Genomic DNA, 13,060 nt, shown 5'->3' with positions numbered 1-13,060 from the left:
CTATTTAGCAGTAGCGGTCGTGGGAGGAATTTGGCAGCATCCCATCTTTACGCGAGGTCAGATTTCCAAGCGCCGGGGTTGCCGCAGTTAAGGCAGGGGGGTGTTTGAAGGCGAGTTGTGCCGGATGGGCACATAACGCTTTTTTTATTATTTAACTGCTTTGTGCAAATCCAGGCGGCTGGGGAACCCGCGGGCCGTCGCTAGGCAACGCGGCCCCGCCCCCCGGACACGCCCCCCGTGGCACGCCCACCTCCGGGCAAGCTGAGGGCAATGGCTTCACTCAGCTGCCGCGCATGCGCCGGGTCCGGGCGCCGGCGGGGTCTGCGGTGAGGCCTGGCTCTCCCCCGCCGTGGGGCGGCGTGGCTCGGCCCCATGGCTGCCGTGTTTCTCGTCACGCTTTACGAGTACTCGCCGCTCTTCTACATCACCGTGGTGTTCGTTTGCTTCCTCGTCACTAGCGGCCTGGTGCTGGGCTGGTGAGTGCGGCGGGGCGGCCGGCGCCGGCTGTGGGGGCAGCGTGTGGGGGCAGCACCGTCCCCGTGGTGCCGGCGCTGCCTGTGGAGGCCGGTCTGGGGAGGTGGGCCTTGGCTGCGGAGGTCTGGCGGTGTAATGAGGAGGGTAATGGGAGCTGGCACCGCTTGGGGAATGAGCTCCGGGGTGTGCGGTGGCCCTGGGGTGGGACAGCGCCGGGGCTGGCAGTGGGAATGGGTGTGTGGGGCCTGGCAGCAGTCGGTGAAGTGGAGTCGTGTTGAAGAAGGGAGGGTGAAGAGGGCTAGCACTGACAGTAGGGGAAGAGGGGCTGCTCCAGCAGAAAAAGGGGAGGATGAAAGCTGTGGAGAAAAGAGAGTGGCTGGGAGAGGACCTGACCCTGAGTGAGGGGGTGGGGGTCAGGGAGGGCTGCTCCAAGGGAAAAGTTTGACACTGTTGGAGATGGACATCTCAAATCTTGGTGGTAGATAAAATGGGCAGATGTCGAGTAAGGTGCCTGGCGTTAGGCTGGGTAGCAGCTAAATCTGCCAGGCTTTAAGGCAGAGTTGTTACTGAGGTGTGAGACTACCCAGGACCGCTGATGGGGCACCAGTCTGTTCCACTGCTGAAGCTCAGAGCAGAAGGGGGTGTTTCAGGTGAACGGAACAGGGTGCTGGGACTGGGAGAAGCCTTAAAGAGCTGACCTGCTAAAGTGTCTAGAGGGGTCATGAGTGGAAGACCTCTCCTACTCGTGTTTGAGAGGGTTCAGCAAAGATGTCACTGTCACTTTTTTCAGACACAGGTCCCTGAATGTCTGTCCATAGCACTGTTCTGTTTGTTTTCCTGCCAACTCAGGAGTGTCCGTAAATGTAAATACTGATACTTGCCAAGTGGAGAGCGTTGATTGGCAATCAAAATATTCTGTGTAGGAATTGGGGATACACCACACTTCTGGAGAGAATAAAATAGAGTTATCGCATTTCCTCCCATTGGCTTAATGTTAATATCTGTAGTGCTGTGCTTCGGTGTTTTCCTTCGTCCCTCTTTGAACTACAGATGTTTTAGCTGTAGCTCTTTGTTCTCTTGGCGGCTTATAAATACTCTGCCTGGCTTTTCCTTTAGTGCAGAGTCTTTGCCTTGTTTGCATCACTTTGTTAGCTGCCACTGGCTCAAACGTATGCTGTCTATTGCTTTCGGTGTGAATGAAGCTATCTTTTGATCTTTCAGATATGCCTTGTGGGAAGTTTTTGTTCTGGTTTTGCATTGCCTCCCCTAGTGCTGGGTAGGTGGTAGTGAAGGCAAGACTGGCCGCCTTGTTATCTTTCTGCTGGATGAAGCTCCACCTCATTATTTACTTGGAGAGAGAGGTGGTAGAAATCCTTTTCATAATTTTCTCTGTCCCACCGCAGACTGACGGTATTATATTGCCATCCACTTCTCTCCACTTTTCCTTTTTCGCTTCATCAGTTCTTTAAAAATATTATCTTTACCAAAAAATGATACTGAATCATGATTCAAATAAATCTCCTGCATGTATATCCCAAACCAGCAATCCTTTATCAACCTAATCATTTTTTATCTGCTTATAATAAATGCTTTGCAATCCCCTGCTGTAAACTGTCTGAAATAGGTCTGCCGGAAGATCCTTAAATTTGCACACGTGCCCATTGATGCTTTTTGGGCTACAGGCCGTGGAGAGGATTGTGTTTTTATTTTAGGATCAGAGATTCTAGGTGCATCTGCACTAGATATTATTGTAGTTTATGTACCTACATACAAACTGTCTTCAAACTGCCTTGTTAAGGAACTGTTGGTCAAGCAGAAGCAGTAGCCAGGAGCTCAGCTCATACAAGTGAGTACATGGCCAGTTGCTCAGAGATATTTGCTGCTACCTTTGAACTCTGCTGTACCACGGCCGTATGACCAAGGGCCTCCAAGCAACTTCAGTGTGTCTGCAGCTGCAGTTACAGTTTAAGTGCTCTTGAACTTACTCATGAAAACAACTTGATCCTTTGTTTGCTACACAGAGTACTATAAACGCATACGGTGTCATAGGAGTACATAATACTTGATATATTGCTGTAACGACATTTTGTTTCCCCCATCATTTTCGGCATCAATTGTCAGCTTGTTTTATGGATGTGTTCGTGATGGTGTCAGTCAGCCTGAAAAACACCAACTGCTCAGGAATGTTAATGTTTTCATTTGCAAAATCATGCACTGATTTGATGAGCGTCTGTTTTTATGGCCAGCCCTGGATGCCTGTGGCTCTGCTCAGAGTCGAAGTAGGTTGCTGCACAGGTAGCTTTCTAGAGCCAGCCCATTAGATGCTCCAGGCATAGGAATGAAATGGAATTTAGATTAGCTGAATATGGTCCTGTGCATCGTCTTTTTAGCTACAGATGAATGCTCATATTAGGAGGAGCTGTAGGCTCAGCACCTGTTTGAGGTCCGGACTGCTCTTTGGAGAAATTAACTCATGAACGGGAACTCCTGCCTTTTCTAAACTAGCATTGTTCTGAAGAAATTAATTTTCCCCTGTACCAGCTAATGATCTGGCTGATAGAATGTTAGATCATAAAATAAAAACTATATCTTTATTCATCCTTCATACACTGAATCCTACCTTAAAATTTACATAAGCACTGTACCTTATTGTTGAACAGAAAGGCCTTCTGCCTTCAGCTGCTGCTAAAACTGCGCTAGGGGCTGCTTTTCATGGTTTTTGCTTTTGACCAGCGAAGAAAGTTTCCAAAGAACAGGGTTTTACTTCGGAATCAGCCAGAAGATATAAAGCAGGAGTCATCTTTATGTGCGTCTGGAGAGATTAGCTCCATTGAGTTCTGGATGTGGAATAAGTGAAACAGCTGCTGCACCTGGTTTCTTTGTGAGTAAGACGTTTAACTGGTGTACTTCATTACAGCCCTAGTGCAGTCAGCGTGGCTGCGTTGGCTTGCGTCGGACAGAGATTTGACCCTCCATGTGCACAAACTAAGTATGGCTGAGCGCCCTGTATTATATCATTGAAGAAATGCAAATGTTTCCATCAAACTCTAGCAAACCAAAGGAATTTATCAAAGATGGAGTAATGCGTATAGAGTATTTTCCCCCAGTTTAATCTCTTTCCTCTTTAGTGTATCTGTGACACTCAGGCACGCAAGACATTAAATGGTAAAGGCGAATGTTTGTTAGACTGCCAGGAACAGGTTGTTGCTATTAAGAATGGCTTTGAGAATTTTTTTTCTGAGGTAGTTTCCTCAACTTGAAAATCACTTTTGACTGATGTTTTCCCCTGTTAGTGTTACAAAGGGCGCCCCTCCAACACAAATCAGTAGAAAGGAGCCCAATGTCAGTAAAAGCTCTGCTTTTCTTCTTCTTTTGACACACAGGAGTTGCAAAAGATTTTAAACCCAGGAAAAAGTAGCAGTTAAGCCACAAAATTGTCTGGCTCAGAGCTGTATGGTACATGAAATGACTTTAGCAATTTTCAAGCTGATTACATTGAAGTTGGTAGTGCCCTTTTCAGCTTGAGTTATTGATACGAGACCCATCTTACTGTAACAGCTGCTATTTTGGTATACTAAATGGAAACAATTGATGCAGGGAAGAGCCGATGCTTTGTGCCATTCAGAGTTTTCCAGCACCCAATATGCTGATGACTGCATGAACCAAAATTCCAAGCCATTAAACAGGCCATCACTTCAGTGGTACAGGTGGCAGTGACAAAAGCACAAATTCAAGCCTGAGCTAATTAATAACTGTTTTCTAAAATGCATAACAAAAGCCTCCCACAGCCTCTCCCTATTGCCTTACTAATGAGACAAGACTGGATTAATGCAGTTAAGAAAATCTCTTCAGTCTCCGAAGTAGTCTTCTGATTGCGTATCTGGGACAGTTTCTCTAATCAGCTTTTGGTTCTTGAAAGTTATTGCTATCACCTTAAAAAGTGACTTATTTTTAGCCAAGTGTAAAAGGAAGTCTGTTGTGCAGGTTGTTCTGTAGGTCTAGATCTTCTGTAGTGGTTCTTTTAAAAGCCCCAGGCAGTATGGAAATCTTGGGGTTTTTAAATGATGTCGGAAATCATCCCAAAATATTCTTCCTCGCTTTCTTTGATTTTTATTTTGATTCATAGAGTGTTTAAACTTTTAAAACTTTGCTTTGCTATCCTTTTAGGGTCAGAATATTGCTTGGGCTAGCGTGCTAGTTTCGGCTTTGAAGGGGTCTTAGAGTCTCAGCTTTGATTCAGAGTTTTGACTGTTTTGCACTTTGTTTCTGGCTCAAAGCAGAGGCTTTACAGCCCCTGATTTAATATCAGCATATTATTGTAATTGAGGTTTACATGGGAAATCGGGATCTTATTCTCCCAGAAAAACACCTCGCTGGCTGTAGTTACAGCTAGAAATATCTGAGGGCTGAATGATTTACTCTAAGGTCTTCCTTTTGAGCTCCCAGTCCATTAAGGCTCTTCTATCTTTGCAAGCAGCAATTTTTTGTGGCCCTGTTGGCGGGATGTGCAGAATGTCAATTGGGAGAAAGCTCTGGCTAACCGTTTACCACTAGAGGGCATTGACCATTCTCGTTAATTTTATTCTCTTTCTGGAAACGTTGCAGGAGTGAAGTATTACCCCTTTATAGATTTTCTGTATCACTGCGAAGACTCCTACCTTCTGCCACAAAAAGCTGGAGTCAGATTGGCAGGCGATATTATGCATGCATCCTAGCAGATATTCTGCAAAGCCAAGCGAGCTCTATTTGTTGTGCTGCTTGCTATTTAAAGCTGAAGAAAAATTCAAATGTGTCAACACTAACACTTAACCCACTTGTTCTTCTTGTTTCATGTCTCATAGGTTTGGGTTGGGTGTTCCTGTTATTCTGAGAAACTCAGAAGAAACAGAATCCAGCACAAGAGTTTTGAAAAAGCGGATGAGACAAGTGAAGAATCCTTTTGGGTTAGAAATCCCGCATCCTGCTACAGCTTCAGTAACAAGTCGGTGGATTTCTGATGTGCTTGATTTTTGTCAGTTTGGGTTCCTGAACTTAGTACTGTGTTTTCTTGCTCTCACGCTTTTCCTTTATCAAAATTCCTCAGAAACGTGCTTCCTCTCATCATTACAACAGAAATAATTTTTACACAGCTTATAAATGTGGTGCTTTTAAAAGTGAAATGTTTGGATATTTAAGTACAGTTTAATTCTTATTAATGAAACACTTCCTGCTATAACAGATTTTTAAGTAACAAAAACATTTGCAGATTACCAGCTACTGTGGGCGTTTTTGTAAACTTTATAGAATTGTAGAATTCTGTAGAATTCATTAGAGAATATATGCCGCCCACTTAAATCTAAGACCAGATCTCCAGCGGTGTTTGGAAGTGCACTACTTTTAATAAATAAATAAAAATCTCCCTCTTTTTCCATCTGTGCTTCAGTGGAAACTGAATGTAAATGTTTATTTGGATCAGTTTAAGTAGTTCCTAACATCCTTGAAATCACCCACGTAGGAAGTGAAATTCATGCCCTTCTGCATCATTGGGGAGTAGTAAGCAAGGCTGAGCATCTTCCACCAACAGAGATGTGGAGCCTTCCTAGGAATAAGAAAAGGGCTGCAGCAGTTTGACTCCTCCCCCAACATTAAAAAAACAAACAAACAATCAAAACGACACACCCAACAACTTAGTCTTCAGGTAACTTGGATTTTTCAGGAGGTTTGAGCATTTGAATTTGGTGGGACTTTTCAAGAGTTCTGCTCCTGTTTGTGCAGTAAGTGTTTAGAAGTTAATAGGTTGGGTACGTGATATTTAGAAAAGAAATGGAGCGCATAGATCCTCTTTTTATCCTCCCTCTGCATGATCAAGAGGGCCTTATTCTTTGAGACCAGAGAGGGTGTTGTAGGCCAGTGATTCAATTAATACCATTATCTAAGGAGGGAATGGACTTTGGGCTAGGGGTTGTGCTCTTGGGTCTGCCAGTGAGTGTGTAAAATGTTACCAGAAGTTAAAATTTACCCTTCATAAAATGCACGTGCTACTTTTGTTAGCTTCATCAGCCATTTTATCTCCTCACGCCCACTTCCTCATCTCCATGGACTTTCATAAGCACTAAACCTAGTCTACATTCTTAGAAGATTAGATTATAATGATAAAAATCTGGGACGCTGAAGTTGTTTTCTGCCTGTTGCCCTTTAAGAACCTACACTCAGCAGTTCCAGAATTCCTGCACGTGGGTGAGTTAATGAAATCCTTATCTTCTTTCTACAAGAGGGTATAACACTGACACCTGATTGTCTAGAAGACTGTATTCTTACATGCTACTGGGGCTGCAGTGTTCAAAAACTCCACGAAGCGTTGCAGAAACATGTCTACTGCTTCAGGATAAAGACTCCTCAGGCGTTAGAGGATGCTCTGTACAGCGAATACCTCTATCGACAGCAGTACTTGTATCCTTTTTTAAATTGTTTTGACAAAATATGCTAATTTGTTGGCGCAGGGAGTGTTGAGACTTGTGAACACTCAGCAGTTCTTGGCACGATATATTTATGAACAAATATGATGAAAAATATCCTTTATGCAAACGTCACATTTGTCTACAATTGCAGCGACACTGATTGTTTTCCTTGACACATATAAAGCATTAAAAAAAATGACAAGGAAGAAAAATATTGTCAGTTACCAGAAGATGCTCAAGTTGTCGATTTTGGCCCAGTGCCTAGAAATCGCTATCCATTGATAGCTCTGTTGACGTTAGCTGATGAAGAAGATAGAGAAATATATGATATTGTAAGTAATATAAGAATATATTTTAGGGTCACTGTATTTAAGGTCTGAATGTTTCAGGCTTAAATAAAACAGCTTCCTTTCCCTGTCCCCCAGAATTTGGTCCCTAACTTTAGCACTGATGGCTCAGGGGAGCATGGCAGGAGAGCAAGGATAATTGTTAGATAAAAATTATATACGCCATTCAAAAGATGCCTGTGATTTTCACAAAGCTCCTATCTGCAGCGGTCTCTGTGGTAAGCCCTGTGGTCAGATGAGCTAGGGTTGTGGTAGGTTAGTAAGCTATTACTCTGTTTTTTCTGATCACATAAACCTGCGGTGGAGCTCTTGCGCTGACACGGTCTTTTGGATTGCTGTTGGCAAGGTAGGAGGATTTTTTTTTTTTTTAGTGTCTGGCACAGATATTTGAGCTGATTGCTGACTTGACTGTTAGGAACACAGAAATTACCTTCTGCAACAGGCCCGAGGCTATGTAGTGCAGTACGTCACGTCTCACAGTAGCCAGCTCCGGGTCATTTACAGGAAGGTGTGAAGGTCTTGCAGTAGACTGATAGGAGATACTCTGCTCCCCAAAAAGCTCTCCTCCTAATCTCTTACAGTTAAAGCAGCTTCAGCCTTGGCACATGCAGTTCAATATCCCTTCTAAACTCTAAATTGACTGATTCTTTTTGGAACGATTTGGGACATACTTTTCTCTCCCATCTTTCATTTGGTTGATAATCTGATAGCACTAACTGATTGAACAATAATACGGGTGAACTCGGAAGCAAATTGCCTAAATCCACTGAACGCTTTTCCGTACATTCAGTTGGAAATTGTTTGTGATCACACCAGCGCCTAAGAAATCTGTTCCCTTTCCGAGTGACGCCTGCCCTTGGCTTGTTGTCACTTGACCTTAGGACTGCCTTCTTCCCTCCTCTCCCTACTCTAGATTTCCCACCCCCCACCCCCCCAGCTGGTTCCCAGATTAGGACATCAGAGCTCAGATTAGTTTAATATAAAGAGACTGTAAATTTCATATTTGAAAGTGTTTGACGTTAGCATGGACATGAAGTTGTAACACCTCTCTTTTGTTCCTTAACGTAGAAGAAAGGGATGGAAGGAGAGCGGGGGAGGTATTTTTCCTCTGGTTTTGGAGAAAAAGAACACAACTGGAATCTGTTAATATGGTCAAAGGAGTAACTCTGCCTGAACTCCTTGCCAGACAAATGTCAGAATTGCATCTGTTGTTGTTGAAACAAACTTGTAAAATATAAATGTAGTGTGGAAAGGGATCTTTGCCACTGTGGCCAGTATGGTATTACCGCATTATTCTCACATCAGTGCATCAAGCTCCATCTTGAATAATTTTTGTGTGTGCATCCATCACTACGGATGGTGTTCCAGTATCTCTTTTTTTAAGGGGGTCTAATTTTCATCCTAACTGTATTTGTGGCCAGATCATACCTGCTTGGTTTTGTGTCGTAATTTTCCTCTAGCTCCAGAAAATGAGCATGACCACGTGTAAGAGTTACAGAAATTATTTGAAGGCTGGCAGGGCTAAAGTGGAAGAAGGCTTAGATCTCAGGCCTGTGTATAAAACAGAAGACTGAGAAGTAATTTGATTATGGTGTACGAGTATTTACAAAGAGAGAAAATACCTGGTGCTCAAGGGGAAGGGATTCTATAATCAAACAGCATAGCACTTCTGCTAGAACACAGTATCACTGTATATGTTTCTGTACTATAGAACAGCATAACAGAGGCGGCAGTAGCTTGAAGATCGAGATGCTTGCGTTAGGAACTGGTCCCACTCACAGTTAAAAAGTTGCCTAGGTGTCCGAACAAATGATGAATTGAGGACATGCGTCATCATTGAGAAGGCACTTATGGCGGGATGACGTAATACAAATACGCTGAGAACTGTTAATTTTTAAACTCTTATTATCAAAACACAAAATCTGGTATTTTAATGGAGATTTAATGGCTTTCAGGTTCCAAAACAAAGCTAATAGTGGTGTGGGATGTTTTTTGGTTGGTTTTTTTTTTTTGAGGCATTGTGATTTAGAAAAAAAGACCTTATTGCCAAAGAACAGTAAATTCAGTTAGTATAAATACATATGTATAGATGCATATATATTTAAACTCTGCATGTAATTAGCCATGTAGTGGATTTTGAAGTGCAAGTCTGAGTTGCCTTTTAAATTTTTTTTTAAACAAAACAGCTTGCTTCTATATTTCATTTCTCTTTTGACAGCTTCTGGGAACTACAATAATATTGAATTTCACTTTCTTTTTTTCCTGCTTTTTAGAGGCTATTACGTAATTTGGGCAGGGTGAGCGGTATTAGGCCCAGCAGGCAAGCTTGGATTGCTTTTGTTTTCAGAAAAGTGACTCTAAAGTCAGCCCATGGGGTCCTTTCATAATCCAGTGAAATTGGCTTTTGCCTACTCTGTTTACAAGCCAATCAGCGACACTTCTAAATGCTTTTTGGACTCTCAAAGCTGCGGTCCGTGTTTGTGAGGGAAGTGGGAGAAAGTAGAGAAGACTTTGCCTTTTACATGTTCCCCTGTAACTGGGCACTCAGACTTCAGCTGACAGGGTTGTTTCTTGTGTTGAAGACAGCCTGGGATGCGGCTGCAGAAGTTGGACGGGACTTAAGTGCACACGCTCGCTTGGGGCTCGGTTGCTGTGGGAAACTCCTTGCAGTTTGTCAGCTTCTCTCCCATCTAGGAGGAGCTCATCATGAATTAGTGGAGTGGAAAGAGGGGTGTAGGAGCTGCTACTTCTGGTCAAAATCATTATGCAGGTAGCCTGTCCGAGGCAGATCCGTGACTGTGTAAGCAAGCCCTACCTCAGCTGCATAAGCGCTTCCCTTCAGGAGGACTGCATGTGCTTAGGTGCCTTTTCGGTTTGGGGCCTAATTCCATTAGGTGAGAGCAGGCAGAGCAGGTCTCCGCTGTAAACTGGCCATAGGAGGAGCCCATGGAGAACCAGGGCAGAAAGCTGAAGCGCCACAAAGTGCTATCTTGTGCCACCTCCTGTTTTTACCTTGTCCAGAGTATTATTTTTCTTGATCTGTGCTTGAAGTCACCATTGTCGAAGTCCTGATTGTCTAAGGAAATAAGCAGGTCAGAGGTTGTAACAGAGTATGCGATCTTTCAAGCAAACTGTTATATATGAATGATATAAGGAAAAGGAAAGTTATTAAACATAGCTTTTTTTTTTTTTTTTTTTTTTGTAGATTTCAATGGTGGCTGTAATTCACATTCCTGATGAGAGCTACAGACTTTCCTGCAGAATATTGTATCAGTATCTACTTCTAGCTCAAGGTCAATACCATGATCTGAAGGTAAGCCACATAGTGAGTCTTGTTTCATTTGGGCGACAGTGTTAAGTTTAATTGTGTAGGCTTTCAGGGGCCTCAATTCGTACAAGACTTTTATTGTCATGCAAAGAACTGGATAACAGTTTAAATTATTTTACCAGTTAAGTAGTTCCAGCCAAAGTTACTGTACAGAAATATCTTATATGAAAATCTTCAAGATTTCCTGGAGAAATTACTTGATTCTAGTCTAGAGGTCTAGGTCCTGTCCACTTATTAAAGCAGTAGTAAGACATTAACTGGCTGTCGAATGCTTCCTCTCTAGAGAACATTTGTTACTGCCTTGCTAGTCTCTCAAACCAGCACTTTCTCCTATACTGCCCTTCAATTGGGGAAACCTCAGAAGAAACATTTTTTTAAATTTCTTTTTACCGCAGTACATGCACAAAGGTTAGAAATCTGCCTAGCACGTACCATTATAAGTTAAACGAATGTTCTCATTATTCCATTCCAGTTTCCCTCATCTATGCGTGTTGTGGGACCATCTTTGTCCTGTGTCTGTCAGGCAGTTGATGATGTGATTCTATTTTCTATTACTGTGATAATACAAATAGCATATGATATTGATAAGCTAGAAATTGGGCCAAATGAATTCTATCGGCTCGATTAGCATTCATTCAGAAATAGATTTGTCCAAAGAAATGTTTGTCCTGGCCATTTTTTCCTGACTTAGTTGGTCCAGGTAACCTTCCCTGTTCCTCTTAAGCTTTCTTTTCATGCATGGTTACCATTGTAAAAACACTGCTTAAACCGAAGAGGAATAACTGCAGGTGCATGTTGCGTAATTGTGTAGCGTGCTCTCTGTGGGCATCTTTGGCTGCATGGTAGCTTACTGGCTTGTTAAGAGATCATGTCCAGAAGAATTTGTGCTTCATATAAAATAAGACAAAAAGGAGTAGGGGGTTGTAGTATGAGCAGGAGCGGAAGGGCTTGAGTGAAGTAGATTTGACAGCTTGGTGGATATATTTTTGGTAGGAACGGAGAGAAGCATCCTTCTAGGCATAGAGAACGATAGACCAGAAACAGAAACCTGAGCTGTTCAAAACCCGGGCAGTTCTCTTAAAGTTCATGCATGGACATTGATTTGATTCAGCTAAGATTCGATGACTTATCCTTAATATTTTCCCAGTGTTCTGTGTAATTTTATGCTTCTGAAATACATTCAGCTGAAGGCCAGGCAACTGTCAGGACTCACGCAGAGAGTGAGCCTGGCACTATTTGACCCAGTGGAAACCAGTGACTCGTGACGCAGTGGAACTTGCATCACATGTGTTTGTTCAGGTATCGGGGGAGAATTTGTTGACTTCTAAACGTTTGTGTACACGTGTATTTTAGCAGCTCTTCATGTCTGCAAATAGTACTGCACCGTCTTTGAGCGATACGTCCCCTGGTGAGAGCAGCACTGACAGAAGCTTGCTAGAAAAGGCCGGACTGGCTGAAGATGAATCAGAATTGCATGAAGAAAACAGTAAAGACTGTGTTGTTTGCCAAAATGGCACGGTGAACTGGGTGCTCCTACCCTGCAGGCACGCATGCTTATGTGACGGCTGCATTAAGTATTTTCAGCAATGTCCAATGTGTAGGCAGTTTGTTCAAGAATCTTTTCCACTTTGCAGTAAAAAGGAGCAAGATGAAGATGAATCAACCCATATCTTGCAAGATGTTCTTCCTGGAAGAGTTTTTTAATGGGGGAAAAAAAAGAAAGAACTGGGTTGTATGCACCAAGATTAAATGTCAAAACCAGACTGTTTATGGGAGAATATGTAGCATTAACTTGTATCGTTTTGTGTTTTATTGTTAGGTAATTTTCAGCTTCCTTATTTTTCTTCGTTCCATATGCTCGCAGGAACACTACACTTACCCATGCAATGTGGACAGAAGAAGTGCGTAGGATGTCTTTGAAGGATGTGAATTTATTTATAACTTCTTACTAGTTTTTCATGGAGTACTATTGGAGGCTATTTTGATTACTAAATTTAGTAAATCTACTAAAAAAAGAATAAAACTTGCAAGTGAAGTTGCACACAGCTCATTCTATATTTATTATGTTTAAAATACTAGAGCAATATATTATTTTAACTCAGTATAACTTAGAAACCTAGCACTTTACAGAATGTATCAAATGAAGGAAAGTAAATATTCTTCATTGTTAAACCTGTATATATTTATTTTGTAGCTGAAGGGCCGGACTGTGGCAGGAGCTGGGAGTTGAAGGCATTCCGCATACTATTTCTGGCTGTTCTGAAAGATTTTTGTGTGTGTGTGCGCATGTATGTGTGAGGGACCTTAGCCAAAACCCGTTGGAATGAGCAGAAAGATTTTTGTTGATTATTGTTGGCTTGAACTAGATGTTGCTGACACTTTCAAGCCTGAGCCTCTGCTATGTCATCTTGAGACATAGAGTTTCAGTCTTGTTAGCAATGGCTGTGAGAACTTGTTCTCCATGCAAATGTTAG

The 13,060-nt window shown here is 42.6% G+C and overlaps 1 protein-coding gene across 2 annotated transcripts; it reads left to right on the top strand.

Moving 5' to 3' along the window:
* The first annotated feature begins 262 nt into the window (after positions 1-262).
* Positions 263-12,625, top strand: CGRRF1 (cell growth regulator with ring finger domain 1). 2 transcript variants are annotated; one of them, XM_087746844.1, is made up of 6 exons: positions 263-476; positions 5,316-5,455; positions 6,726-6,903; positions 7,096-7,243; positions 10,464-10,571; positions 11,943-12,625. In XM_087746844.1, exons 1-6 carry the CDS (start codon positions 373-375, stop codon positions 12,288-12,290), a joined length of 1,026 nt encoding a protein of 341 aa, XP_087602970.1. In that variant the 5' UTR covers positions 263-372; the 3' UTR covers positions 12,291-12,625. The 2 variants fall into 2 exon arrangements, with proteins under 2 accessions (XP_087602970.1, XP_009470971.1); XM_009472696.2 differs by having other exon boundaries at positions 264-476; positions 11,940-12,625.
* Positions 12,626-13,060: the final 435 nt, after the last annotated feature.

The sequence above is a fragment of the Nipponia nippon genome, unplaced genomic scaffold (assembly GCF_047370975.1).
Source record: "Nipponia nippon isolate SJK-2023a ecotype South Korea unplaced genomic scaffold, ASM4737097v1 scaffold_11, whole genome shotgun sequence".
NCBI classification, from domain to species: Eukaryota; Metazoa; Chordata; class Aves; order Pelecaniformes; family Threskiornithidae; genus Nipponia; species Nipponia nippon.
The sequence above is the reverse complement of the archived record's forward strand: the minus strand, read 5'-3'. Positions and strand labels throughout refer to the sequence as shown.